The 26,211-nt window shown below is 38.6% G+C and overlaps 1 protein-coding gene across 4 annotated transcripts; it reads right to left on the bottom strand.

Moving 5' to 3' along the window:
- Positions 1–1,690: 1,690 nt before the first annotated feature.
- Positions 1,691–25,989, bottom strand: LOC122548332 (uncharacterized). Of its 4 annotated transcripts, none has more exons than XM_043686861.2 (2): positions 25,680–25,989; positions 1,691–8,772 (listed from the first exon to the last, which is right to left on the bottom strand). In XM_043686861.2, exon 2 carries the CDS (start codon positions 8,463–8,465, stop codon positions 3,033–3,035), a length of 5,433 nt encoding a protein of 1,810 aa, XP_043542796.2. In that variant the 5' UTR covers positions 8,466–8,772; positions 25,680–25,989; the 3' UTR covers positions 1,691–3,032. The 4 variants fall into 4 exon arrangements, with proteins under 4 accessions (XP_043542796.2, XP_087842621.1, XP_043542797.2 ...); XM_087986495.1 differs by lacking the exon at positions 25,680–25,989 and adding an exon at positions 25,203–25,634; XM_043686862.2 differs by lacking the exon at positions 25,680–25,989 and adding an exon at positions 12,841–13,191.
- Positions 25,990–26,211: the final 222 nt, after the last annotated feature.

The raw sequence follows: 26,211 nt of genomic DNA, 5'->3' as shown, positions 1-26,211 counted from the left end.
TGATGTGTCTGAGACAATCATATACACTGATCATAAAGCATAAAGTGGAGAAATATAAGGACAAATATGCTAAACTGTTTAGATGGAGTTTGTTACAGCTATTCAATTTGAAAATTATGCATGTGGCAGGATGAGAAACGTGATTGCCGATGCATTGCCAAGACTGGAATGAGAAATGGAAGCGTACGGTAGCAAGAGTACAACAATCTGAAACGGAATGTGGTTGTGCATATTTTCACGCTTATAGTCAATACAATGTACTTGTATGTTTTAGAGTACTAATAATTTTTAAGGGGCTTTAACATGAAGCTATCTTTGGATATTCATGGCTCTTTTTTTAAGGGGATGAGGTGTGATGAAGCTCTCCCTTTAACAAGGTTGTGCAGTCCTTGATTTTTTTTCAGAAGTCGTAAACAACACAGACTCGGTTTAATGGTAGCTAAGAGATACTGCCTCAGGCAGAGAGCTTTCAAGCTTTAAAAAGGAACACTTACAGGATGAAAGAGGAGTGGCCTGTTCTCCCAGCTCAGCATTTTCTCTAGATTGGTTTGGTTTTGAACAGTAAAGTGAAAAAAGCTGCTGGTACTCTCTCTCTGACTGATATCCTGTAAGAATCGGTGTCTGATTTTACCTTTTGTGCCAAGGGATGTTTATGGGGATTGTTGCAAGTATTTGGAAGAGCACCATTCAGTTGGGTGATCTGCTGGGTTTTCAGAGAGATTAAGTTATTTGGTATTCTGTTGTTTATTTCATTCAGTAATCCTGTATATAAACTGCTTTATAACAAAAAACTAAATGGTTTATCCATCTTACAGCTCCTTAAAACAACTAGCAAAGTTGGATCAGGGCCACCTTCTTGAAAGGTTTCGAGGGATCTGGCCTGGTCCAAAACACAGATAAGCCCTTTATGCCTGCAGCTTGCCAATTTTAAATTGACCAGCAGTACTCTGAGGTGAGAAATTACCCTAAAGACGTTGAGTACTTTGTTATCAAGTTGAGCATCCAAAAGGCATTAGAATCAGGTTGAGGGGTGGTTCAGGATTGACCTGCCATTTTCATTAAATTCCATTCCTAGTATATCCACTTGAAGAGCGTTCAAGAATTACTGACTACACCTGGATCCACAGTCCATCAGTTATTGAACTATGATTCAACAGCTGAAAGATGTGTTGCTGGAAAAGCACAGCAGGTCAGGCAGCATCCAAGGAGCAGGAGAATCGACATTTTGGGCATAAGCCCTTCTTCCCTATGATTCAACAGGTATGAAACAGCAAATTGCAACAAGAAAAGACAAAACTAGGGAAGTATATGATTTAAAATTCTCAAAGAAGTAGTTATCAATATGCTTCACTGTACTTGTTCCATAACCATCAAAAAACTGACTTATAACATTTAATATCTAAATTATTCAGATTCCATGTCAACTGCAAAAAAAAGTATGCTAACTACAATTATAGTCATGGCATAAAACAATTCAAGAAAAAAATAAAAGATTTCTTTCAGGATTTAGGCATTGATACAAATCTATTTCATGGATATAGCCCAACCATTTTTAAAACAGTATTTCTTACAAATTTCTTAGAGCTCCTTAACTTGAATTTCTAAGAAAATTTTAGACTACTCTCAAATTCAAGTATGATTGCATTATAAATTGTGTGCACTCAAAGACAATACTACAAACTAATTGAGAAAATTTTTAGTTTTTTTATTACAAATATCAAAGAATATGCAAAATGTATTAATTTTCTAGTAAAATTTACTATAGTGTTTAAACTACTGGTACACAATTAATACTGTACACCATCTATCATTATACATTTCATGGATTGATTAAAAACATATAAATGAGTAAATACAATTATATTGTGCAATTTTAATGAACAAATTAACACAATGCTGTTAACTTTATTCATGTATACAAAATGCAAAAGTATTAAACAATAACAAAATTTACAAAGAAGTTAACAGTGTGAAAATTGAATAAAATCTGTAAATTCCGATAACTTACTTCTCTCTAAATCCTGACCCAAAGTTGTGGTTGCACTCCAGAAAATTGTAATTTTAGGCAAAATTATAGTCAATTATAGAGAAGCTATTGCTAGGTTTTGCTCAGGAAAAGCATTAAAGCATTACAACTGTGTGGGAGCGGTGAAATACTTCAAACAACTTGTAAAATACAAATCTTCACGTTTTGAAATTACTATACATTAACTCCGTCCACTTAACAACTGCTTGCCTTTAGTTGAACAGGCTGACTCATTTTCTCTCTGTCTCTGTGGTTTCCTTCCCCAGCCAGGCACTCCAGCTCATCAGTTCCCAACCCAAACACTTCTACTTGCTGGCTCCTTATCTGAATGCCAACTGAATAGTAGTGGTGAAAAGGAAGAAGCAAGCAAGGAAACTATGAGGTAGGTTCTCAGAGTGAAACACAGTGGGAGGATTCAAAAGAGGAAGCAATGAGATGATAAGGCAGAGAAACTGAAAGGATTTCAGGGAGTGAAGAGGCTCCCCAAATAATCACATCACAGGATCAAACAACAGGTCAACATTAAGAGACGTGACAAAGTACACCAGATGAGGATGCCAACAGTGACGGAGCACAAGAACATAAAAGCAGAAATTGCAACCTAAATTAGGAGGAGCAGGTCCAAGACAGAAACTACTTTAAAATTAAACAACTTTAATCAGGGTGACTTAGTGTAGAGTGACTGTATCATATTTTACAACTGGTACAATCACATGTACCAAAACATTCAGATGGCCCTAGGAAACGTACATCTTTAATAACAATCAATAATACTTCCTTCTTGACAGATCTTTGTCATACATTCTACTTTACCCAAGGAACAGCAGTTTGTAGTCAACCTATTTTTCAAAAAGGTCAATATTATTTCACATTATTCTTGCAATTAAAACCAAAAAACAAGTCACATACATTAAGTAACACTTGTTCATTTTGATCATGTGTACTAGTTTATATTCTAAAATCAACTGAATTGTCATGAAGCACAATAAATTCAACTTAACTGCTATTACTCATCTGAATTATTTTGCACTCTCAACACTTCTGTAATTTCTTGAACATTGGCAACATCATTCCAGTCCCGGGTGGCTTCCATCAAGTGGCGTTGTCCATGAGCAATCCATTCTTCTTGATCACAAAACATCCGTCCACAAAACCAACAGTGAAACTTAAACTGCAAATGCTCATCATGAACATTCTGAACTATCTGATAATTATTTTTATGGATCTTCTTTAATCTTATTTTCAACATATGTCTTTCCTTCACTGGACTGACTGTTTTACAGTTACGCCATTTGTCAAGTAAAATACCTCTGTTTTCAAATTTCTGTCTTTGTCCAACCTTTAAATTGAGGGAAATAACAGTTCTTTCAGATAAAACCACCTTGAGTACATTTCCTCTATACTTGCCTATTGTTTGCATTACATTAGCTACCTCTTCAACATCCACATCTGGATGATTTAGTACAACTACAGGTTGATTGCGACGAGGACATTTTACCAACTGACTTTTATGAAATGGTTTGAGTCTTAGTTTGCGGGCAGTCTTTAATATCTCACAGTGATTGGTGGTAACAGGAACAAAGCTATCTTGTTTTTTCACCTTTTTTAAGAGGGTTTCATCCCGATTATGATCAGGTACTATTTTTCTGGCATTCCTGCGCTTCAAAGGTAACAGTTCGCCTCCACTGGACTTTAAGGACTGAGAATTCTGGCGAGCAGCTATCTTAACTGATATAGTGTTAAATGTGTTTGGTCTACTAACTGAAACAGAAGATTGATCACAGTTTCTGTTCTCTTGACATTTTATCTTGGAAGAGCAATTAATTCTTGAATCAAGTTCAGCATAAACTGGGCACCTCTTTGTCAGTACTGATGCTTGTAGTTCTGATTTTTCTGCTGTGTTCCATGAAACAGTTGTGGGACACAATACTCTAAGGTTTTGTGATAAATTGACAGAATGGCAACTTATGGTAGAAGGTTTCTGTTTGGAATTATCAGCATGATTCAACACTCGAAGCACATTGTCACCTGAAACAATCTTGTAAGTTGTTTCATGTCTATAACAGTCAGTGCCTTTTACTAGGGTTTGTGAAGGTGGTGTGATTTCAAGATTAACTTGGCTCCTTGAGGAACTGAGCAGAACTGCAGGAAGATGGGATGAAGCCATTTCTGATTTGGACTGCAGTTCTGGAAAAAGGTCATTTTTTTCATCTTGTCCCAGACTGTCATTTTCAGAATCGTTTGCACAAGAAAGATTTGGTACAACTTTCGCGATCTCAGCAATATTTTGAAGAGCTTGTTCAGTCTGGCTGGATACATCTTCTACTACTTTATGACAGCATGTACTTTGTTGGCCACATGGAGGTAAAACAGAACGAGTTTTGTTAGGAGGTTTTAATTGAACTTTGGAATGATTGCTTTGGTTATCTAAAACAGAGGGTGACAGTGAAATACTCTGTAGTTTTGCTGTAGTTGGAAGTACTACCTTTTTCGGGAGCACCATAGTTTTACCAAGTTTGGAAGGTATTTCTTTCAGTTTCTCAACAGCATCAGTATAGTTAACATCTTCAGGGTCTGCACTTGGAATACAGCTTAAAGGAAACAAAGAGATTTTACTTTGCAAATTATGCTGGTGACAAACTTTCAACGTGGATGCACTAGTTGTAGGCATGTCTTCTTGTACCTTTGCAAAAGAATGAGAAGCATTTCTATTAAAAGAAGATCCCTTTGAATTAATGTTTGGTTTGCAAATCTCTGCAAGTGCCACTGGTGATTGATTAACAGTTAAAACTTGTTTCCAGGCATTTGATGTTATTCCAATGGGAGCAGATGTAGTGTCACTAAAGTTATGACAAACTGAAGGCTCATCAATGCCATTGGTGATTGAGCATAAAACATTTTCAAGTGTTTTACTTTGATTGGATGTATCTTCCAGGGATAAAGTTGGAGAATCTTTAAGCTTTGGAAATGAGAAGGGTTTGCTTTGGTAGCTTTGTGTTGTACCAGTTAATGCATTTCCCATAATGCTAAGCACATCACTTGAATTTCTCTGTACAAAACTGTCCATTTGCGTGCAATACTCCACTGCTGTTTTAGTGCTTCTGGAAGACAGTCTAGCTTGATTTAAATAAAATTCATTAGAATATAGTTTGTGTGAATTCTGGAAAGCATCGACATCATCAACAAACTGCTCACTTACAGAAGAACAATCCACATTCTCAACAGGTGACATTGGTGGAATAGAAGGAGTCAATGTTGGCAATAAATAACGATGCTCAGCCATGTTAACACAACTGGATAATTGAAATGATTTCCCATTCATCACTGATGGACTTGACACTGTACAGAAGTTCCTGTCATTGGATACTTGCAGACACACTGGATTCCTGTAGCTGACTGGTTTATTTGTATGTTCTTTTTCAAGCTGGAGAGTTAGGCTTTTATTATTTGCTTGAATCTGAGAACATGGGTTCGTTTTCAGAATTTCTTGTGCAGAAGTGAATGAAGTGCAACTGCTGTCTTGATCATTATCCCATCGAATACTGTCCGGAACATTATTAGTACCACAACTAAGAGAAAACACTGAAGAAATTACAGGCCATTGTCCATCAACAGAAGGATCATCAGTAGACCCAGCAGTACCTAGATCATGCCAGTTACTCAAATCATTGAAGTCTGCATTAATTGTAATGCCTTGTGATGTATCCTCCCTACTTAACTCATTCTTATCATGCAATGGTGATAGCATTTCAGTTACAAATGTCACACCGTTCGTAGACACATTGTTAAGTGAATTAGTAATAGCTGCTGCTACACTTAAGCCAATAGACGTTCTTTGTAAAATCTGATCATGCGGATTTGCACACAAAGTTGCACTCTCGCATACTGACATAATCTTATTATCATTTGTATTTATTTTTCTAGACTTCAATGCTTTTGATCGAAGAAGCAAGTCTGGTTTTGTTCTACTATTTTCACACTTTTCCAACATGCAGTATGAATTGTTACTATAACGTATTTCACCGTGATCTTGACCAGATGATATTCTTTGGTTCTGTACCGCAGTACAGTACTTAAGATGACTTTCAAATGTACCTTTACAAGCTGCAGGTTTATTGAGGTCCTTATCAACAGTATCAATACACTGACACTTCAAACAGTCTGTGTGAAACATACGTTCAGGCATAATTTTGGTTTGTTTAACAGATGAAGAACATTTATGTTTAATCCGATGATCAACGGATTTGGACGCTACTGTTGTATGATTGCCAGACAAAGTGGGGGATAGCTGACATGGTAAGACCTTACTAATGTCAACTGACTTGCAGTTCTCCATCATATATCGCTCTGCATTGGCTTTAGTGCTATCATTTGGCAAAGATTCAATTGATTTGATTGCAGTTTTACAGCTGGAGTCTCTCAAAACTTGAGAATCACACAAATGTATATTTTTTTTAACCAACCCCTGGCCTGCCACAGGCAGCTGCAAAATTGATTTCTCAAAATTTGCTTCAGCAGATTCAGTGCCATCCATATTTTCATTCTTGAATCTTGGAACGTAAAAGCGATCTTGTAAAACACATTCCTGACCATTACTGACAGCAACTTTACAAGGTGAAAAGGAGTTTGTACACCTTTGCATTTCCTTAGATTCAGGAAACATTAACAATTTCTTATCAATTTGATTCAGTAACTCTTCAGTATCTGCATTAAAACCTTTCAAAGTGGTTTTGTTGTTTAAAGCCTCTTGCTGAAGATAATGCATCATTTCATCTAAAACATCTGGAGTTGCAAGAGGATCTTGTTGAAAGCTACAGATCAAGTCAGTTTCTGTTCGTTCACTACCTTGTAATTGTTCTATAGCTACATCCTTACCTTGGTTTGGATGAGCTTTGCTTTTAGTCTCCACTATGGAAGAAGTACTAGTTGTAGGCTTTACACCAAATGAACAGTGAGGATTTGAAAAGAGCAGTTTAGTATTTATATCAATATTATCAGCTTCAACTTCACTGAAAGATTCTATAACGGGTAACTCATTGCCATCCACGATTTCTGTCAGTACTGTTGTAGGATTATGTGACAAGCTGTTCTGTTGCAGCGGTGCCATTTCTGAATTCACATGTTGCATTTCTTGTGCTGGAAGTGTAGTTATTCCTGATGCGCTAGCTACTGTATTTTGTGGTATTAGTTTGAATACTAACTGTTGTTTCCCATTAACAGTTTTTATTTCTGTTAGTTGAGCCAAGCAGTTAGAGGGAATAACCATCTGTGCTGGAGCAACCAGTGTTAATGGTGCACCAGGCTGAAGAGTATGCTTAGATGGAGCAAGTACCTTTAGCTGATTCTTTCTTGCATCCATGGGAGGACAATTCAAGTGTTTAATATTTTGTACAAATAAGTTATCCACACTTTTACTATCACTGGCGTTGTTTATACTTCGATATTGCTGTTCTTCCACAGACTCACCTTGCATTTGACATGATGTGGTACCAGAATTAGTAAGTAAAGCTAATGAATTTACCACCTTATCATGTAGCCTAACATTAGTAGAATTCTCATTTTGTTCAGTTATTGCTGGCTTCACTTTGGATATATTCTTAGCTTTGGAGGAAGTCTTTTTACAGCCTTTCCTCATTGGGAGAACCAGTGCAGATCCACCATTTTTTATGATGTCTCTGTGTACTCCTTTTGTATGTTTCACAACATAATCCTTTCGGACTGCACCATAATCACAATACCTACATTTAAAGGGAAATGTTCCAGTATGCTGTACAGAGTGGCGCTGGAATTCTCCCCTAGTGTAACAGACACGATCACAACGCCCACATTTGTATTGAATTTCTTCATGTCTCAGAATGTGTTTCTGAAAGAGAAGTGGATCTTTTGTTGAAAATCTGCACTTATTGCAATACAAGGTATCTGGCTTTAAATGCCTGGTTTTATGCAGTTCCATTTCTCTAATCAAGGCGATACCTTCTTTATTGGCAGCAAGTTCGGTGTTTAATGCTTTGTCCATTGTGTGTGAAAATGCATGCACATTCATTTGTTCCACATCATCCACTGTGAAACCACATCTGCTACAGACAAATACAGGTCTGTCTTCTGGATGATTTTGTTGGCAGTGTTCCTGAAGTTCTGCAAAGCTAAACTGCTGGATATCTTTACATTTAACACAAAATATCAACATTTCATTTATCTCTTTTTCACGTTCTCCGATATGATCATAGATTTCTATTCTCTCCTTATTCGTTCTCAAATTTTCTTTCAATTGCTGCTTCTTGGAGCTGAAATAACTCTTGATAGCCGTGGTCTTCCTTGCAGTCTGCTTCTTTCCAGTACGACATTTTATTGAAACTTCTGTGGCACTGTAAACAAAACTTTTCTTTCCAATAAGATTATCTATTTTTGGCAACAGCACTTCTAACCATTTAAGCTGCATTTTTAAATTTCTTAAATTTCAGCATCATGCATTAGTTCTTCATTTCTTCTTATCCTTTCACAATGCTCAAGACAGTTAGAAAACTGATCCTCAGCCATCAATTGGAATGCTCCAGTTAAAAAGAAAAAGTTGTTTTATAAGAAATTATATCATCTCCAACTAAAAAAAGTCAACTACTGCGATTCAAGATCACGGCAGAGAAGTATCTTCATAAAATTAAATCGTATTTGATCAACTTCTTTGCACCAAGTCCCTATTTCAATACAGCAAGGGTAGTCCGGCTTAGACAGTAAAAGAACTTTTCCATCTATAACAAAAAAAAAGAAATTTAGTAGATTATAAAATATCATGCAGAATCTCAAAGTTAGAAAAAATAAGGTAGTGAAATTGGCATTTACCATAAAATAATATTGATAAATTAAAAGCTGTTTGGGAAAATACAACACTTAAAATCCAATAAGTGATGCCTCAAGAACAGCATTTTTAAAAATCTATCTTTGAGTCCAAATGTTGCCACTGAATTTTAAAGCTAGTTTCTCAAGTGTTTTAATCCTAGTGCAAATCAGTAACAAAATTCAGGTAATTTAATTGTTAAATTCAAACAGAAATTTCCACATGGTTCTTTGAACAAAAAAACCTTCAATACATGAACATGGAAAGGTTGACTTTGATCTGCAAAAAGACTTAAAATATTTTTTTAAATTCATTCATGAGAATTGGGTGTTACTTGTTGGCCAACCTTGATTGCATGTCCCTAGTTGCCCTTAGTAATGGCGTTGAGAACTGATTTATTGAATTATTGCAGTTCATACCCTGAGGGAGGAATATTTAGGATTTTGACAACATTGAAGGAACGGCCATGTATTTCCACATAAGGATGGTGAGTGGTTTGAATACTTGCCGATCAAGCAGCTTGCTGTGTCTTGGAAGCTGTCAAGCTTCTTGAATATTGATGGAGCTGCATCCATGCAGGCAAGTGAACAGTATTCCATCACACTCCTAACTTGTTGTGGACAGGCTTTAAGGAGACATGACAGGAATTACTCAAATAATATTCCCAGCCTCTGACGTGATTTTTGTAGCCACCGTATTTATGACAACTCCAGCTGACTTTCCAGTCAATGGTAAAACCCTCTCCCAGGATATTGACAGTGGCCAATTCAGTGATGGTTACACCATTGAATGTTAAGGCACAATCCAACAATTGCCCCTTATTGGAGGTCATCACCTGCCAGTTGTAAACCCAAGCCTGGATATTGCCCAAGTTTTGTTGTATTTGAACATAGGCTCACCAGTATGAGGAGTCACAAATGGTGCTGAACATTGAGCAATCATTGGGGAACATTCCCACTTCTGATCATATGTTGAACTAAAGATTATGTATGAAGTAGCTGAAGACGACGACTGTGCCGGGGGCAGTACCTAAGGAATTCCTGCAGAGATGCTCTGGAGCTGTAATGGTTAATTCCAACAACCACAACCATTTTGCCAAGAAAGACTAATACTGGAGGAGAGTTTGCCCCCAATACTCCTTGATTCAAGTACTGTGAAAGCTCCTTGATGATGCCATACTTGGTCAAATGTGGCCTTGATGTAAAGTGCAATCACTCTCACTTCACCACATGTACTCATCACTTTGTCCATGTTTAGACTGAGGCTGTTTTGAGTTCAAGAGCTGACAGATCCTGGCAGAACTCGAACTGGGTATCAGTGAGCAGGTTATTGCTGAGCAGATGCTGCTTGGATAGCACTATTACACTTTCCATGTCTTATCTGATGATCAAATGAGTAAGTGATTGGGGTGGATGTGTCCTGCTTTTTGTGTAAAGGATGCACCTGGGCAATTTTCTACATTAATAACTAGCCTCCAGTGTTGTAACTGTACTGGAATAGTTGGCTCTGGGAGCTACAAGATTTGAAGCACAAGTCTTCAGCACAATTGCCAAATGATGTCTTTCGACCTTTAAGGCCTCCAACCCTTTCCTGATACAACGTGGAGTGAATCAAATTGGATGAAGACTGACATGTGATGCTGGAGACCACTGGAGAAGGCCAAGCTGAATGCCACTTTGCACTCCTGGCTAGAGACTGCTGTGAACACATCAGCCTTATCTTTTGCACTGATGTGATGGGATCTTCCATCATTGAGATGGGACATTTATGGAGTCTCTTCCTCTTTGTTTAATTATCCACCACCATTTAGAATAGGATATCGCAGGACTACAGAATTAGATCTCATCTGCTGGTTGTGGGAGCACTTAGCTCTATTACCTGTTGCTTACACTGTTTCATATATACCAGTCCTGCATGATAGCTTCACCAGAATTACACCTCAATTTTAGGTATGCCAGCTGCTGCGCCTGGCATGCCCTCCTGGATGTTCCATTGAACTGTGGTTGATCTGCTGATTTGATGGGAATGGTTGAGTGAGAGATATGCCAGGCCATGACATTGCTGATTGTGCTAGTATAATTCTGATGATGTCAGTGGCCCACAGCACTCCATGGATGCTGTCTTGAGTCACTCAATCTGTTCGAAATCTGTACTGTTTAACACTTTCTAATTTAGGTGATAGTACTACACAAAACAATGGAGGGTATTTTCAATGTGAAGGCAGCACATCATCTCCACAAGGAGTGTACGGTGGTCACTCTTACCAATACTGTCATGGACAGATGCATCTGCAACATTTTCCCCTCACCACCTGAAACAAACCCAGTATAGTAGCTACATCCTTTCATACCCAACAAGCTCAGTCTGGCTCAGCAGCAGCATGACTTTCTTTTTGGTGAACATTGAAATCCCCCACACAATCCACCCTTGCACCCTCAATACTTTCGAGGAATTGATGCCAGACATAGTGATCAATGCAACTGAGTGGTTTGCTATGCTATTTCAAAGGGCATTTCCGAGTCAACCACATTACTGTAGAAAAACCAGGTGAGGATGACAGATTTCCTTCCCTGAAGAATATTCATGAGTCAGATAGGTTTTTCCAACAATTAATAACAGTTTCATATCATCAGCAGATTTGTTATTCCTGATATTTTTATTGAAAGAGGAAAATTATTGGGAATGGGAATGTGATTGCAAATTTCCGTTCTTGTCATTAACATTTGGTCAACGGTCCTCCCATTGAATCCAGAAAATGTGCTTAAGGCATTGTTAGTGGAATTTCTTGTGCCCTTGTGTGTCACTAACACACAATCCAGGTATCACTACAGTGCAGGAGTATGGTGAAAACTACTGCTCTGCATACCTGTTAAGATTAAACTGGTACAGCTCAACCACTAGTGGACTCCTTTTGCAATGGCAGGCCTTTGAGACTGATGGCCAAACAGCTATGCTAAGTGCTCGACATATTCCATAGCCTCCCCTTCAACATGCGGGGAAGCCAGTATACTTGTTTGTTTGATCAGGTTTGGATGATACACATATCTTGTGTTGTCAATATTCAAAAAGATGTTGAGTCTCTTGTTTGCAGAATTAAATAAATCGAAAGTGGCTTATAAATCTAGTGCAGTGGCATCCATCTGATCTACACTGCTTTTCCAGCCAACTGAATCAACAAGTCCCCAAGAATCTTAGTTGCTGTAGCCATGACTATGCCCAGTGATGGTTACAAGCTAACCAACATCCTTCCTGCTCACCCCATAGCATTGCAGACGTTTGGAAGGATTTACAAGTTACACTCAACCTGTTGGGCAACCAGATGATCACACCCTACTTGACCTTCAAGTTCTCTCAGTGAGACATTACTAAATGAGGGGTGGGGTGGGGAATGAGGAGGCTAAGATTAGGGGGTAGGGTGGAGGGGGGAAATGAGGAGGCTAAGATTAGGGGGTAGGGTGGAGGGGGGAAATGAGGAGGCTAAGATTAGGGGGTAGGGAGGAGAGAATGGGTGGGGCTGAGGCAAGGAGTTTTGGGGAAAGGGTTGGTGGTGTGAGGGGTTTGAAGCCTAATAGCGGGAAGAGGGTTGGGCGGTTGGGGAGGATGTGAAGGCGGTTGGGGGACAGCCAGGAGGAGGGTGCTGGGGAGCAGTTGAGGGGAGGGCAGTTGTAGGGGTGAAGGCGGGGGTGAGTTGTGAAGCTGACCCCGTGACCCCTCCCGACACCAACCGTCCGCTCTCGCGCCAACCGCCTTTTCGAAGACGGAGCTGAGAGCCGCGCGGGCTCAGGAAAAGATCGCGCGTTCGTCATTTTCCTGAAACAAAATATCACGGCGGCATCGCCGACAACAACATCGGCTGGTGGGCCCGTATATCATTCCCTTTATGATAAAAACACAAGAGACTCTTCTTCAAATATAACGAGTCCTGCACCCTCAGATTCCGAAACCACTAATGACCTGAAAGAAAAGAGGAAAAACAACTTACAACTCGCTCAACATCGAGGAAAAGGGAAACTCCCTTCCTTTCATTGTCAAATTCCCTCAATGATGATTGTGAACGAAGAGTGCCCCCCCCCCACCGTAATATTTAGCCGTAGCACTAGCTACGCCGACGGCGGCTCACTGGCAATTATGTCTTGTATCCCGCCGCGGGCCACTGCGATTGGCTGCCCGCCCGAGTATAGAAATCTACTGTGAGCGGCGGTGCGCTGAGTGCTGCAAGTGTATCGTGTTCACGTGGGAGCATAAGAGAAAGAGGCTGGCGACTGGAGCTTTGCAATTTATACAAAGCAATGCTATTTTATAAAAAAAACTGTTCACAAACCTAATCTGAATGCAACCCCGATCACCAAACTCCGGTTTGAGTCCTATTACAAAAGTTAAAGTATTCCTCTTCGTTTTCGACAATCCCAGTTCTAAAAATTTGCAATCGCTGAAGTTTATCCTTTCGGCAAATGCCCCGAAACTACGCAAAAAGATGCAATCTGCTTTTTCACCCCTGCGCACATCGTTTTGAACTCATAAAATGAGAAACGCCGCGGTGAACGAGTTTTGCTCTTCCACACGATCCGTTTCCAACTACCAATGTTTTCACGAGAAAATTCTGTGTCTTTAAAAGAAAATGTACATCTCAAAAAATGTCATCGCCTGTTTATGCTGACGGTTGAGTAACTTGAAATGTTTTCCAATTAAAAATAAGTGCAACCTATCTTCGTTCATAGTTAAATGTCTTCACCATTCTCAGATTCGACTTTTTCAAATCGTATTCTGACTGGATGAGAGCTGGAGGTGAAAAAAAATCAAAGTACAGGTCGCCTGATCTTCTGACCAAAATTGGTTGCTGAAATTGCCAAAGAAAATTTTCATTCGTGATTTCGGTGATGTGGATGTGCCGGTGTTGGACTGGTTTGGACAAGCTTAAAAATCATGCGACACTTGGTTATAGTCCAACATGGACTATTACCTGGTGTCGTGTGATTCGTGATTTTCAGAGCCTTCTTGCGGAAATGTAGGATGGGCTGGAAACCTCGTCCTCATAAACTGATATTTCCAGAATTCTTGCCGTGTAAACCATGCTGAGTATTAAGCCGGATACAGAGGAAAAGCAGACCTTTAGTAACTGGCCAAATGGGTCATTACGATTTTTCTCATTAATTTAATACACCCAAGACCTGCATTTAAAAAAAACGATAACCCAGGCTTAATAATAAGAATGAAAAGGCTATGTGTTCCAACTCAAGGATGATGGTAATGTAGAAGACCTTGAAGCTCATTAATGTCTTTTTCAAGACTTGAACCGAAACACGAGCTTCGCGATTTTCAGAAGCCAAGTAACGCAATGTCAAGGTAGGATTTTACAATATTTTCGATGATTGTTTAGTCAACTGATTGTTTCATTTATGAAAGCTCTTATTGAAATCCGTTGGGTATCATTGTAAGAGAAAGTTCATTGAGAGTCTAGTGACGTAAGTAGTCAAGTTCATCTCTCACTTCAGGCTTCCAGCAGCGGTTGATAGTATCCCAGTTCGATACGGAACTGAAGGGTGACTTGACCCGAAACGTTAACTGTGCTTTCTCTCCACGGATGTCGTCAGACTTGCTGAGTTTTTCCAGCAATTTATGTTTTTGTTTCTGATTTCCAATTCCGCCGGATTTGTTTTTGTTTTCTGAGTTAGGCAACAAGCTAAACATATTCAACGTTAGCAGAAGGCTACGATTTTTTGTTTTGGATTAACTCGAATGTTGCATCACTGTTGGATGTCTTGGTGCTATTTGGAGGTGAAATCAAAAATATTTCCATTTAATTACGATGGGTTTAACATGAATAAAACTAATGAATTTTGATTAGCTGTGGTGGGCGGGAATCTTTTTCAGACGATTATGAAATGCACTATTTGACGCAATAATCGTGTCAACATTTCATCTTGAAGGAAAGATGAATTAAGATTCATATGGTCAGGATTGCTGTTCAGAGGATAATAAACAATATTGATTGTTTAGCCTAAACAGCTTAGTTACATAGTATAATTCTAATAATTTAAAACTAAAGCACCAGATTTGCATTTTGCAATACTCAAGATAATTAGAATTAATTAAAATGTTTCTTTGAAAGATATAATAGCATTTTCAGGTCAACCATCTTCAGCTGCTTCAGATATTTGCTGGTAATAGCAGTATATTCAGCACTATCCATCATTTCTCAGTTACTGAAGCAGTATGTGTCCATATACAGCAACACATGGTCAACTTCCAGGGTTGAACTACTAAGCAGCAAGTAATATTCATTTCACATTATGCCAGGAAATTCCTCTTTCCATCAAGACAGAATCTAACCAACTCCCTTTGACATTCAATAGTATTACCAACACTTTCAATATCCTGAGTGTTACAATTAACACGAAACTGAACTGGGCCAATTTTATACTTTGGCTACAACAGCACATCAGTGACTATGAATACAATGATGAGTAACACCATCTGTCTCAATCATTTACAGACACACGTCATGAGTGTCATGGATTACTCACCACTTGCCTGGATGGGTGCAGCTCCTAACAACACTCAATATGTTTGGCATCATCCAATCTGTTTGATTGGCATCAGCTTCAACATTGCAACAATCACTTCCACCATCACCAATGCACAATGGCAGCAGAATGTACCATCTACAAGACACATTGCAGAAATTCTTCAAGTATCTTTGGACAACAGCTTCCAGACTCATGATGTCTACCAACTGGGAAGACACATGCAGTCCAATGCCTGGGAAAACCACCAACTGTAAATTCCTCTCAAAGTCTGATACCATTTGACTTGGAACCATTCTGCTGTTCCTTCATTGTTGCTGAGTCAGAATCCTGGAATTTCTTTCCTAACAGCACTGTTGGTGTCCTTATCCCACAAGGACTGCAACAGCTTAAGACGACACCTTTTCTAGAATAACTAAAAATGGACAATAAATGCTGCCTAGCCAGCAAAGCCACAATCCATAAAACAATTTAAAAAAAAACAAATTTTGTAAATTGCATCAATATTAGAAAGCAAATTCACAAGGATTAAAATCAAGGAAATATTTAAAATTTAGTATTGTAACATTTAATTGTTTTTGATAACAATAAATATTGTTATTTTGATTACTGTGAATTGGATTTCCTTGAACTCAAATTCATATTGATCTCAATAGCAATTACAATGCAAAAATAATCCAGTAAGCATTGTAAACGGTGAGGACGAAAGCGTAAAGCTTCAGAATAATATTGAATGGTAGTGGAATGGACTTACAGGATGTATATTAAAGATGGCAGGATGGGTTAAGGGAACAGTTAATAATAAACAGAATTTATTAATAGGAATATAGAGACAAGAACAAGGAGGTTATGTTGAACTTTTATAAAATACTTGTTCTGCCTCAAACTGGATCATAATCTGGCTTGCACTGAGAAGGGACAAGAAATATTCACACCATATAAGTGTGACCCAATTATCTCCAACAAGAGTGAATGTAACCATTGCCCCTTGACATTCAATGGCATTACCAACACAGAATCCCCCAATAACAACATCCTGAGAAAAATCTGTTTCAGCTGCTCACAAAGATCAATGAAGAGAAGGCACAGAGTGGAAATTGGACTGCTGGAAAATGGGGCTGGAGAAGTAGTAACAGGGCACCAAAAAAGAGGCACAGAAAATGGTCACTTTGCATCAGTCCTCACAGGGGAAGATTCCAGCAGCATACTAGAACTTCAAGAGAGTCAGAGGGTAGAAGTGAGTGTAGTTGTCATCATTAGGGAGAAGGTGCTGAGGAAGCTGAAAGGTCTGGAGGTGGATAATTCACACGGACCAGATGGACGACTCACCAGATGACTGAAGGAGATAGCTGAGGAGATTATAGAGGCATTGATGGTGATGTTCAGGAATCATTGAACTCAAGGACGGTCCAAGAGGACTGGAAAATGGATCATGTAACATCCTGTTGAAGAGGTGGAGGTGGAAAACAGGAAACTATAGGCAAGTTAGCCTGACATTGGTTAGTGGTAAGATTTTAGGGTCCATTATTAAGGATGAGCTTGCAGAGCACTTGGAAGTGCATGGCAAAATTTGACTGAGTCAGCATGGCTTTGTTAAGGGGAGGTCATATCTGACAAATCTGTTAGAATTCTTTGAGCAAGTTAAACAAAGGAGAACCAGTTGACACAATTAATTTGGATTTCCAGAAGGCTTTTGACAAGGAGCCACACAGGAGGCTGCCAAATAAGATGTATTGGGGCAAGGTACTGGCATGGATAGAGAATTAGCTGACAGGCAAAGAGTGGGGAAAATGAAGTCTTTTTCAGGATGGCAGCCAGTGACTGGTGGAGATCCACAAGCTGTCCACTGCAGTGGCCGGTATATGGGGTCCAGGTCGATGTGTTTGTTGATAGAATCTGTGGATCAATGCCATGCCTCTAGGAATTCCCTGGCTGTTCTCTGTTTGGCTTGTCCTATAATAGTAGTGTTGTCCCAGTCAAACTCATGTTGGTTGTCATCTGCGTGTGTAGCTACTAAGGATAGCTGGTCGTGTCGTTTCGTGGCTAGTTGGTGTTCATGGATACGGATCGTTAGCTGTCTTCCTGTTTGTCCTATGTAATGTTTTGTGCAGTCCTTGCATGGGATTTTGTACACTACGTTGGTTTTGCTCATGCTGGGTATCGGGTCCTTTGTCCTGGTGAGTTGTTGTCTGAGCTGGACCCAATATACCGGCCACTGCAGCGGACAGCTGCAACTGACAACCGGAAGCGGCAGAGACAAACCACTATAAATGCCGGAGGAAACATCGCAGAAGCGCTTCACAGGAGGCTCCCAAGCACTGAGGGTGTCACCTAGACAGGGGACGAAACGTCTGCAACACAAATTTCCAGTTCGGCGAACAGAACCACTACAACGAGCACCCGAGCTACAAATCGTCTCACAAACTTTGTTCATAATAATCATTAATAATCCAGATGAAAGAATTGATGGCATTTTTGCTAAGTTTGCAGATGACACAAAGATAACTGGAAGGACAGGTAGTGTTGGGGAAGCAGGGAGGCTCTTGGACAGGCTAGTAGACTGGACAAAGTGGCAGAAGGAATACAATGTGGGAAAGTGTGAGGTTATGCACATTGGTAGGATGAAGAGGTATTGATTTTTTTTTAAAACCGGGAAATGCTTCAGAAATCTGAAGTACAAAGGGACTTAGGAGTTGGAAAACGTTGGGTTTACAACACCCAATAATTAAGGGAATGTGTAGACTTTCATCTCAACATCCTGACATACATGAGCATTATCATTCCTTACACAATTTGAAGATGGCAGGACAAGCACTAAATTAAGTCTTCTGGAAATTAATCACGACAGAAGCTTCGTTTTAGGTGTTAACTAAAATATACATCGTCAATATACTAGTGACCATGAAAAACCTGAATGAGATATGAATGGTCACTCATCTGCATTTATTCTATATATCTGGTATTGTGTTTTCATCAAGGATTAATGTGTTTGACCGAGTTTCTGGATTAAATCAGTGCAATGCTCCTTTCACCTTTAGTTCTGATTACAGATGTGAAATCTGGGATGAAATTAATGTTATTGGCATAATAAATTGGACGCATTATAAAATTTATCAGAGATTATTTTATATTAAGGTTCTAATTTTTACAAAGCTGTATAAGAAATGGATTCTAAAGATGTAGATTGACTATCTTTTTTTAAGCATTGATTACCTATCATGTGTACATAGATATTTGAATGTCTTATACTGGAAAGGAGTTGAGAAAATAATAGTGTGGTTTGGGATGATTTCCATTTTAAATCCATTAAAGTGTTGCAATTTCCTCCTAAAATAATAAGTTTAGACCTTCCTTTAATCAGTCATTCAGGCAAAAGGTCCACTATCTTTTCAGGGTATACGTAATAAAAATGTCTCACCCATGAGTATTAAGTCAGCTACAAGGCCTAAACAGACCTCAAAGCCTAAGCTAACCCAAGAATACATAAAATTTTATTTTAGATATTAGCCCCTTTGCTCAAATAAGAATAGTGTTCTGATATGTAATAACTTATTATTTTCTATATTGTGAAGCTTTAATTTATGCCTGAAAAGAGACCTCTAAATTAAATATAAAATGTTAATAGATATTCCAAAACAAAATAAAGAATAAAATCTTAGTGTGTCTTTGGGCTCTACAGTCACCACAAAAGAGCATTAAATGTCAACTTTGCTGGTGGTGCCCACATTAAGAATTTTGTTTTGAAACAGAGGAAAATATTTATCACTCATTGAAAATTGAAAATACTTTGGTAGTCTTGATAATCATTAAAAATAAATATAATCATGCCAGAAAAGCATAACTAGGCTATATATGTTTTAATTACTGACCAAATGATGTATTGCAATGCACGCTAAAGTAGCATTTTACAGTAATTTGTATTCCTTTTTATAGCACAGAAATTTGCTGTACTACTGGTGAAAGTTTATGGTTTACTCATATCTGCTGCACCCTCTTCTTGGCAAAATTAAGTCAGCAGCAGGGAGCTATTTGCAAGCCTCTGCCTGTTATTAATTCAATAGCAATTCAAATAATTATCTTTTGGATAGGATGACTGCTGACTGCTGATATCAACCTTAATTTTCCTATGTATTGTTACAAGTATAGCAAGCAGTTCAAGTGTCTGCATTGCTTACCATGGGGCCAGGCAAAATTTAAAATGCATATTTAAGTTGCTTCTCCTAATAGATCACAGGATTCCAATTTAGGATTTATCATACAATGCAACAAAAACACAAACACAGTCCTTTTCAAATCATCAAAGTCCCAAATAAGCACAGATAGGACATAAGAATTTGAGAGTTAGATTGATGTAATTGGTCATACCTCACTGACCCAAACCGTGAACAAATGTAAAATCTACTCTCCCATTCAGCTGGCAACAGTATAGCTACATACCCATATCAGAACTGTTCTGTGTGCAGAGTGAAATTGCACTTACAGTTATCTGGACAGGTTCAAGAGCAGTTTGGATTTAAACTAGCTTCTGTTGCTAAATGCTATAGAAGATTCTTATTTGGCCAGGTTATCTTCAACACAACATAGCAGATCAGGACAGATCAGTTGCTAATTTTGAAATGTAAAGTGATGATAATTACATTAACCTATGAAGGGACTCTGAATGGAATTATATTGAGGGAGTTATAACCCTGCCTGGATGAGTGTCTGTGAGAGTCACTGAGTTTCAAACTTTGATGTCCCTTTGCATAATCAGTAGTGGTACTTTGATAAAGTTCACCTTTCATTAAAGAGGCAATTAAAAATTGCTGTAGAAGTAGTAAAATACATCATTGTGCTTGGTAATGTCAAATGTAGACACAAGCCTGCAGATAACTGTAACTTACTCATTTTCAAAGTATTTGTAAGACATTTGATCTGCTTTTATGTCCATTATATTTTAATTTATTTCTATAAATGTTCTGGCCATAATGTTTGTTTCAAAGGATATAAAATAAGTGTACTGAAATTTAATATTTCAGATTGTTAACTCTGAAATTCAATCACTGTTTCTTTCACAGTAACAAGTCAGTTTCAATTGTAGTTGAAAATGTGTTGCTGGAAAAGTGCAGCAGGTCAGGCAGCATCCAAGGAGCAGGAGAATCGATATTTCGAGCATGAGCCCTTCTTCAGGAATGAGGAAAGTGTGCCAAGCAGGCTAAGATAAAAGGTAGGGAGGAGGGACTTGGGGGAGGGGCGTTGGAAATGCGATAGGTGGAAGGAGGTTAAGTTGAGGGTGATAGGCCGGAGTGGGGGTGGGGGCAGAGAGGTCAGGAAGAAGATTGCAGGTTAGGAAGGTGGTGCTGAGTTCGAGGGATGGGGCTGAGACAAGGTGGGGGGAGGGGAAATGAGGAAACTGGAGAAATCTTGTGGTTGGAGGGTTCCTAGGCGGAAGATGAGGCGCTCTTCCTCCAACCGTCGTGTTGCTATGGTCTGGCGATGGAGGGGTCCAAGGACCTGCATGTCCTTGGTGGAGTGGGAGGGGGAGTTGAAGTGTTGAGCCACTTGGGTAGTTGGGTTGGTTGGTCCAGATGTCCCAGAGGTGTTCTCTGAAACGTTCCGCAAGTAGGAGGCCACATCGGGTGCAGCGGATGAGTAGTCTCTGGCTCAGCTAAAAATTAGAATTTACACCAAGATATTTAGAGTTGTTTCTCTCAATCACGTATTAACCCAAAACCATTTTTTTCTTGGAGGAAATAGTAAAGTGGCGTTTTTTCATATTGTTCTTGAAGTTAGCAGAAAAACAGTTTTCTAACTTTACATAAGTTATAGTGAGTGCTTCCCCCTCGAACAACATAACTAAAATCTTAACCATCAATTTAATGGCTATGCTCCTGTTACATAATAATTTTGAATATGCACATCCAGTAGACAAGGCACACCTTAATCATCAAAAATATTATTCAGGCTTCCTGAATCCTAGACCAATAATATGACAAATGCAAAGTGAGAATGAGAATAAGAAACAAGAGATTACAGTTGAACTCTGTACAAAAATCATGTTTAGACACTGGAAATTAGACTGTTAAAGCATACAAGTTATGTACCTATCTTTTTCCCTCAAAAAGCCTAATTTTCCTCCCCAGTCATAATTTTAAACATTAGGTTTTTGCATGAATTGTTCTTTTTGAAACCTGCACATATAAGATGGATAATAGTCTGGTATAGTGCAGGGCCCTGGCATTCTGTTTGCTGAATTCCTGTCCAACCATTTCATCCATTTCCAAAACCAAATTCCTTCACCGATGAAATCCTCCTTGTTCTCTTCCAACTCTCCCAACTCTACCAAAACCCTAGTCCAAGCACTTACCAAATTGAGGCCCTAGCTCTCCAAGAAAGTAATAACATATGCCACAGCCGACTTCCTCATCTACATATTCTCATTTCTATTTTTCATACATTTCACTGACATTTTTATATCCCAATAAATATTTTAAGGTCAAATGACCTGCTTTCTAAACTTTTTCTATGCGAACAAAACAGCCTCCTTTAATCATATATTTTCTTTCCTGTTTCTTTTAGTTCCATCAGCAGCTTATTTCTCATTCTCTACTTTCTTTTCTGCACCACAAAGCACTGTTAACAACATCTTCAAATCTGTGACCCCTGCCATCTAGCACCAAGGGCAGCAGATAAATGCATACAACACCACCTGTAAGTTCTCCTCCAAGTCACAAACAATTCTGAATTGGAACAGAATAGCTGTTTTTTCATGATTACTGCATAAGAATCCTGGCACTGTCTCCCTAACAGTACTATGGGTGTCCCTACACCGCATGCACTGCAGCAGTTGAAGAAAGCAGCTTACTGCCACATTCTAAAGGGTAATTAGCTATAGGCAAAAAATGCTGACCCCAATGTTGCCCACATCTCATGATTGAAAGTAAAATTCCTCCCCTTGAAACCAATTCTTTGCAAACATTTTAAAAATATATATATTTTAAAATATTTTAAATAATATTTTAATCTTCAGTTCTTCCAGGAATGCTGTTGAAAAAAAAATCAGTATTTTGGAGTTCTGCTTAGAACTCTTGATCCTTTAAGAAATTTCTGAAACTCATGAACGAATAATTAGGAACACAAGTAGGCCATTCAGCCTTTGAAGCCTGCTCTGCCATTCGTTAGATCACGGCTGATCTGACTGTAACCTCAAATCTGCATTCCTGCCTGTCCCAGATAACTTTCACCTCCTTGCTTGACAAGGAAGTATCTATCTCTATCTTAGAAACATTCAAAAAATCTGCATCCACATCTTTTCAGGAAGAAAGTTCCACGGACTTAAAACTTTGAGGGAAGAAAAAAAATTGCTTCACTTGTTTTAAATGGGTGACCCCTGATTTTTAAACAGTGAACTTTAGTTCCGTATTCTCAGATAAGAGGAAATATCCTCTCCACATCTACTCTGTCAATATGTTCCAAACAAATGACTTCTTACTCTTCTAAACTCAAGTATGAGTGTGGTAAAAACAATGACTGCAGATGCTGGAAACCAGATTCTGGATTAGTGGTGCTGGAAGAGCACAGCAGTTCAGGCAGCATCCAAGGAGCAGCGAAATCGACGTTTGTGGCAAAAGCCCAGTAGTCTGTCCAATCACTTCTCAAAAGATAAACCCCATCCAACTCCAAATTTCAGCTACTGATGTAGTAAACCTTCTCTGAATTACCTTCAACGTATTTACATTCTTCCTTAAATAAGGTGACCAATACCGCACACAGTACTCCAGATACTCTGTGCCCTGTATAAAAGAAGTATAACCTCCTGACATTTGTTTTCAATTGCCCTCATGATAAATGATAATATTCTATTAAGTTTTTTTTCAATTACTCACTGTATCTATACACTAAGCCTTGCATTTCATGCATGAGGACACCTAGATCCCTCTGCATCTTAGAATTGTGCAATTTCTCACCATTCAGACAATATACTTCATTTTTATTCTTCCTGCCAAAAAGACAATTTCAAATTTTCTCACATTATATTCCATTTGCCATGTATTTGCCCACTCATTTAAACTATCTACATTTTTTGTAGCTTCCCTGTGTCCTTTTCACAACTTATTTTCCTAACTATCTATGTGCCATCAGCATATTTGGCAGCCAGATCTTCTGTCCCTTCATCAAAGTCATTTATATAAATTGTAAACAGTTGAGGTGCCAACACCAATACCTGTAGAATACCACTTGTTACATCTTACCAAGCTAAAATGACTCATTTCTGCATTCTCTCTACTTATTGTTAGCCAGCCATTTTATATCCATGCCATTATGCAATCCTCTACATGAGCTTTAATTTTTCTCCAAGAACCTGTGATATGGCACTCTATGAAATGCCTTCTGGAAATCTAAGTACAGTTTTCCTTTCATCCACAGTGATGTAGCTAAAAGATCTCAAAGAAGATCTCCAGTCCTTTAGAGTCAAATATGATTTATCTTTCACAACACAATGTTGATTCTTTCCCTGATTACCTTGAACTAATCCAACTGTCCTGTTATAACTTATTTAATAACAGCTTTTAATATTCTCCTATGGCAAATGTTAAAGTAACTGGCATGTAGCTTTCTACTTTCCATCTCTCTCTTTTTGAATAAAGGACTTATATTGCTCTCTTCAAATGGTCAATCTAATGGAACCATTCCTGAATCAAATGAGTTTTGGAGAATTGAAACCAATGCATCAACTATCTCAGGAGCTATTTCTTTTAAGACTCTAGAATGGAGTCCATCAGGAGCCGTATACTTGTCAGCCTACAACTCCAACAATTTACTCAGTACTATTCTGGTGATTGTAATTTTCTTGAGATCCTCCTTCTCTTCTATTTTCTAATTTATTACTTCTTTTACAATCTATAGTGAAGCTATAGTAATACTTGGCGATGTTTCATGTTTAATTTTTGATCTGTCTCTATATTGAACATGTCTCTCTACATCCCTGTGGAACACCCAAAAGAAATTAGTATACAGCCAATAATGAGTATATACACATATAACTAAACCATCATTACACTGTTATAAACAGAAAAAGTGCATTTATATTGAATTTGCATTATGGATTATTAAAGTACCTTCAATTCATAACAGTGTTTGGTGAAAATTACTCTTAACAAGTTGTCCAATGTGGCTCATTGCACTACTCATTGAATATTAATGAGAAGAATTCCTCTGTCCAAGTCTTCCTGTAATTTGCTACATTAATTATACTGATAAAAATCAAATCCAAAGCCTGAACACCATCAGGTGCAGCATCTGAAACATTGCAGCATTGGCATTAAAAATCATGTGTCAATCAAAATAAAATTAATTCTTCAATGTATAGTGGTGACATGGTACTCTAGAATTGTTATTCATGTGATTAGTCTCAAAGTTGTTCTAAAATAGAACACAAGTAACCAAATCCAATATATATAGAATAGATTCAATTTTTTTATCTTAGTATTTAGATAACACTGAAGAGATTGATAACATTACTATCGTCGAATATTCACTGTTCGATGTTTATAACAGTTCCGAGTGTCCCAAAATAATCTTTAAACTCAAATCTATGTAAATCTCTTCTGAAAACGTAACACTAGCGTTCGAACTGCAGTCTCATGTCCTTCCGTTCCAAACATTTAAATTCTCAAGGTTTCCGAATTGTTCGAATATACATCTAGAGTGAAATAATTTATTTTTCTCGGATAATAACGTGAAAAACTTATGACATTTAGTGTATGACTACGATTGAAATGCCACCTCGTTGCAGAACAACCGGTGTTTGTTTCCACTAGTTTAATCCTAGATCACTGACCTTGAAGTGGTATAGGGGAGTATTTGTGTTGGCGCGGGACACGGAATTTCACTACAACAGATTCAGACTTTTCTTTATCACCATGCGAAAGCGATGACGCGCGAACGAAGATAAATTATTGATCACTGTTTGGGTCAGTCGAGAATTAGAGACCATCAGTGAAATCTAAACAGGAGATTCCAATCGCTGCTCACTGTGGATTGCCCTCAACTTTGCGCTGGAGCCTGAGCATCCGATTGGCTGGCACGCGACTGTGTGGAAAAACAAGTAGATTTCTACTGCTGGGGCTTAGTGTGTGGGTGGGTGAGAGAGAGAGAGAGAAAGAAAGAAGGCGCCAACACAACTTCACGGAGAAATCAACAATCCTGCTCCAAACGCTAGCTTTGCTGTAATTTGAACTGAAACCAGCCGAAGTATCCGGGCTGCACATACAAAGCGGCTACTCTCAAGCTGGCCAGACCCACACAAACTACTCACTTCTTTCAGCAGACAGGCAGCAAAACACATCGCCTCGCTCTCCCTTCGGTTCGTTGAGGAGACAGCCTAGTTCACCTCTCGCGCCATTTTAACTCCCGTCTACCCTGGATCAGTAGAGAGAAGGGCTGATTCTGTCCCCTCCTGTCGCCTCTCTGGTGGCGGCCTCAATGTACAGTTGACAGCGGGTCATCAGTTCACCGGCAAAGAGCGCGTCCACAACGCAACAGAATCTATTTAACTTGGGAACTTGGAGATGCAACAATGCAAAAAACAACCGTTCACAGGAATTCATCACTGTGAGGAATGTAACACCAGTTGCACTATTTGATTCGCGCAAGGATACCATACTGCATACTTTGCGTGACTCGAGAGTTGTCATGTTGCTGTTGGGAGTTGTGTCCGATAATTTTATATATTCGTCGCATATATAGTAAAAATAATTAACATGTACAAAATGCGTTTGTATGTGTACTATAGAAGTCAACTCCATGTTCTGGTCGATTGAAACTCATTCCTCTACTTCAGATAAAGG

This window comes from Chiloscyllium plagiosum, unplaced genomic scaffold (assembly GCF_037043375.1).
Source record: "Chiloscyllium plagiosum isolate Xiang-an unplaced genomic scaffold, Cpla_swu_hap1 HiC_scaffold_1, whole genome shotgun sequence".
Classification (NCBI taxonomy): Eukaryota; Metazoa; Chordata; class Chondrichthyes; order Orectolobiformes; family Hemiscylliidae; genus Chiloscyllium; species Chiloscyllium plagiosum.
This window is presented reverse-complemented; position numbering and strand designations above follow the sequence as displayed.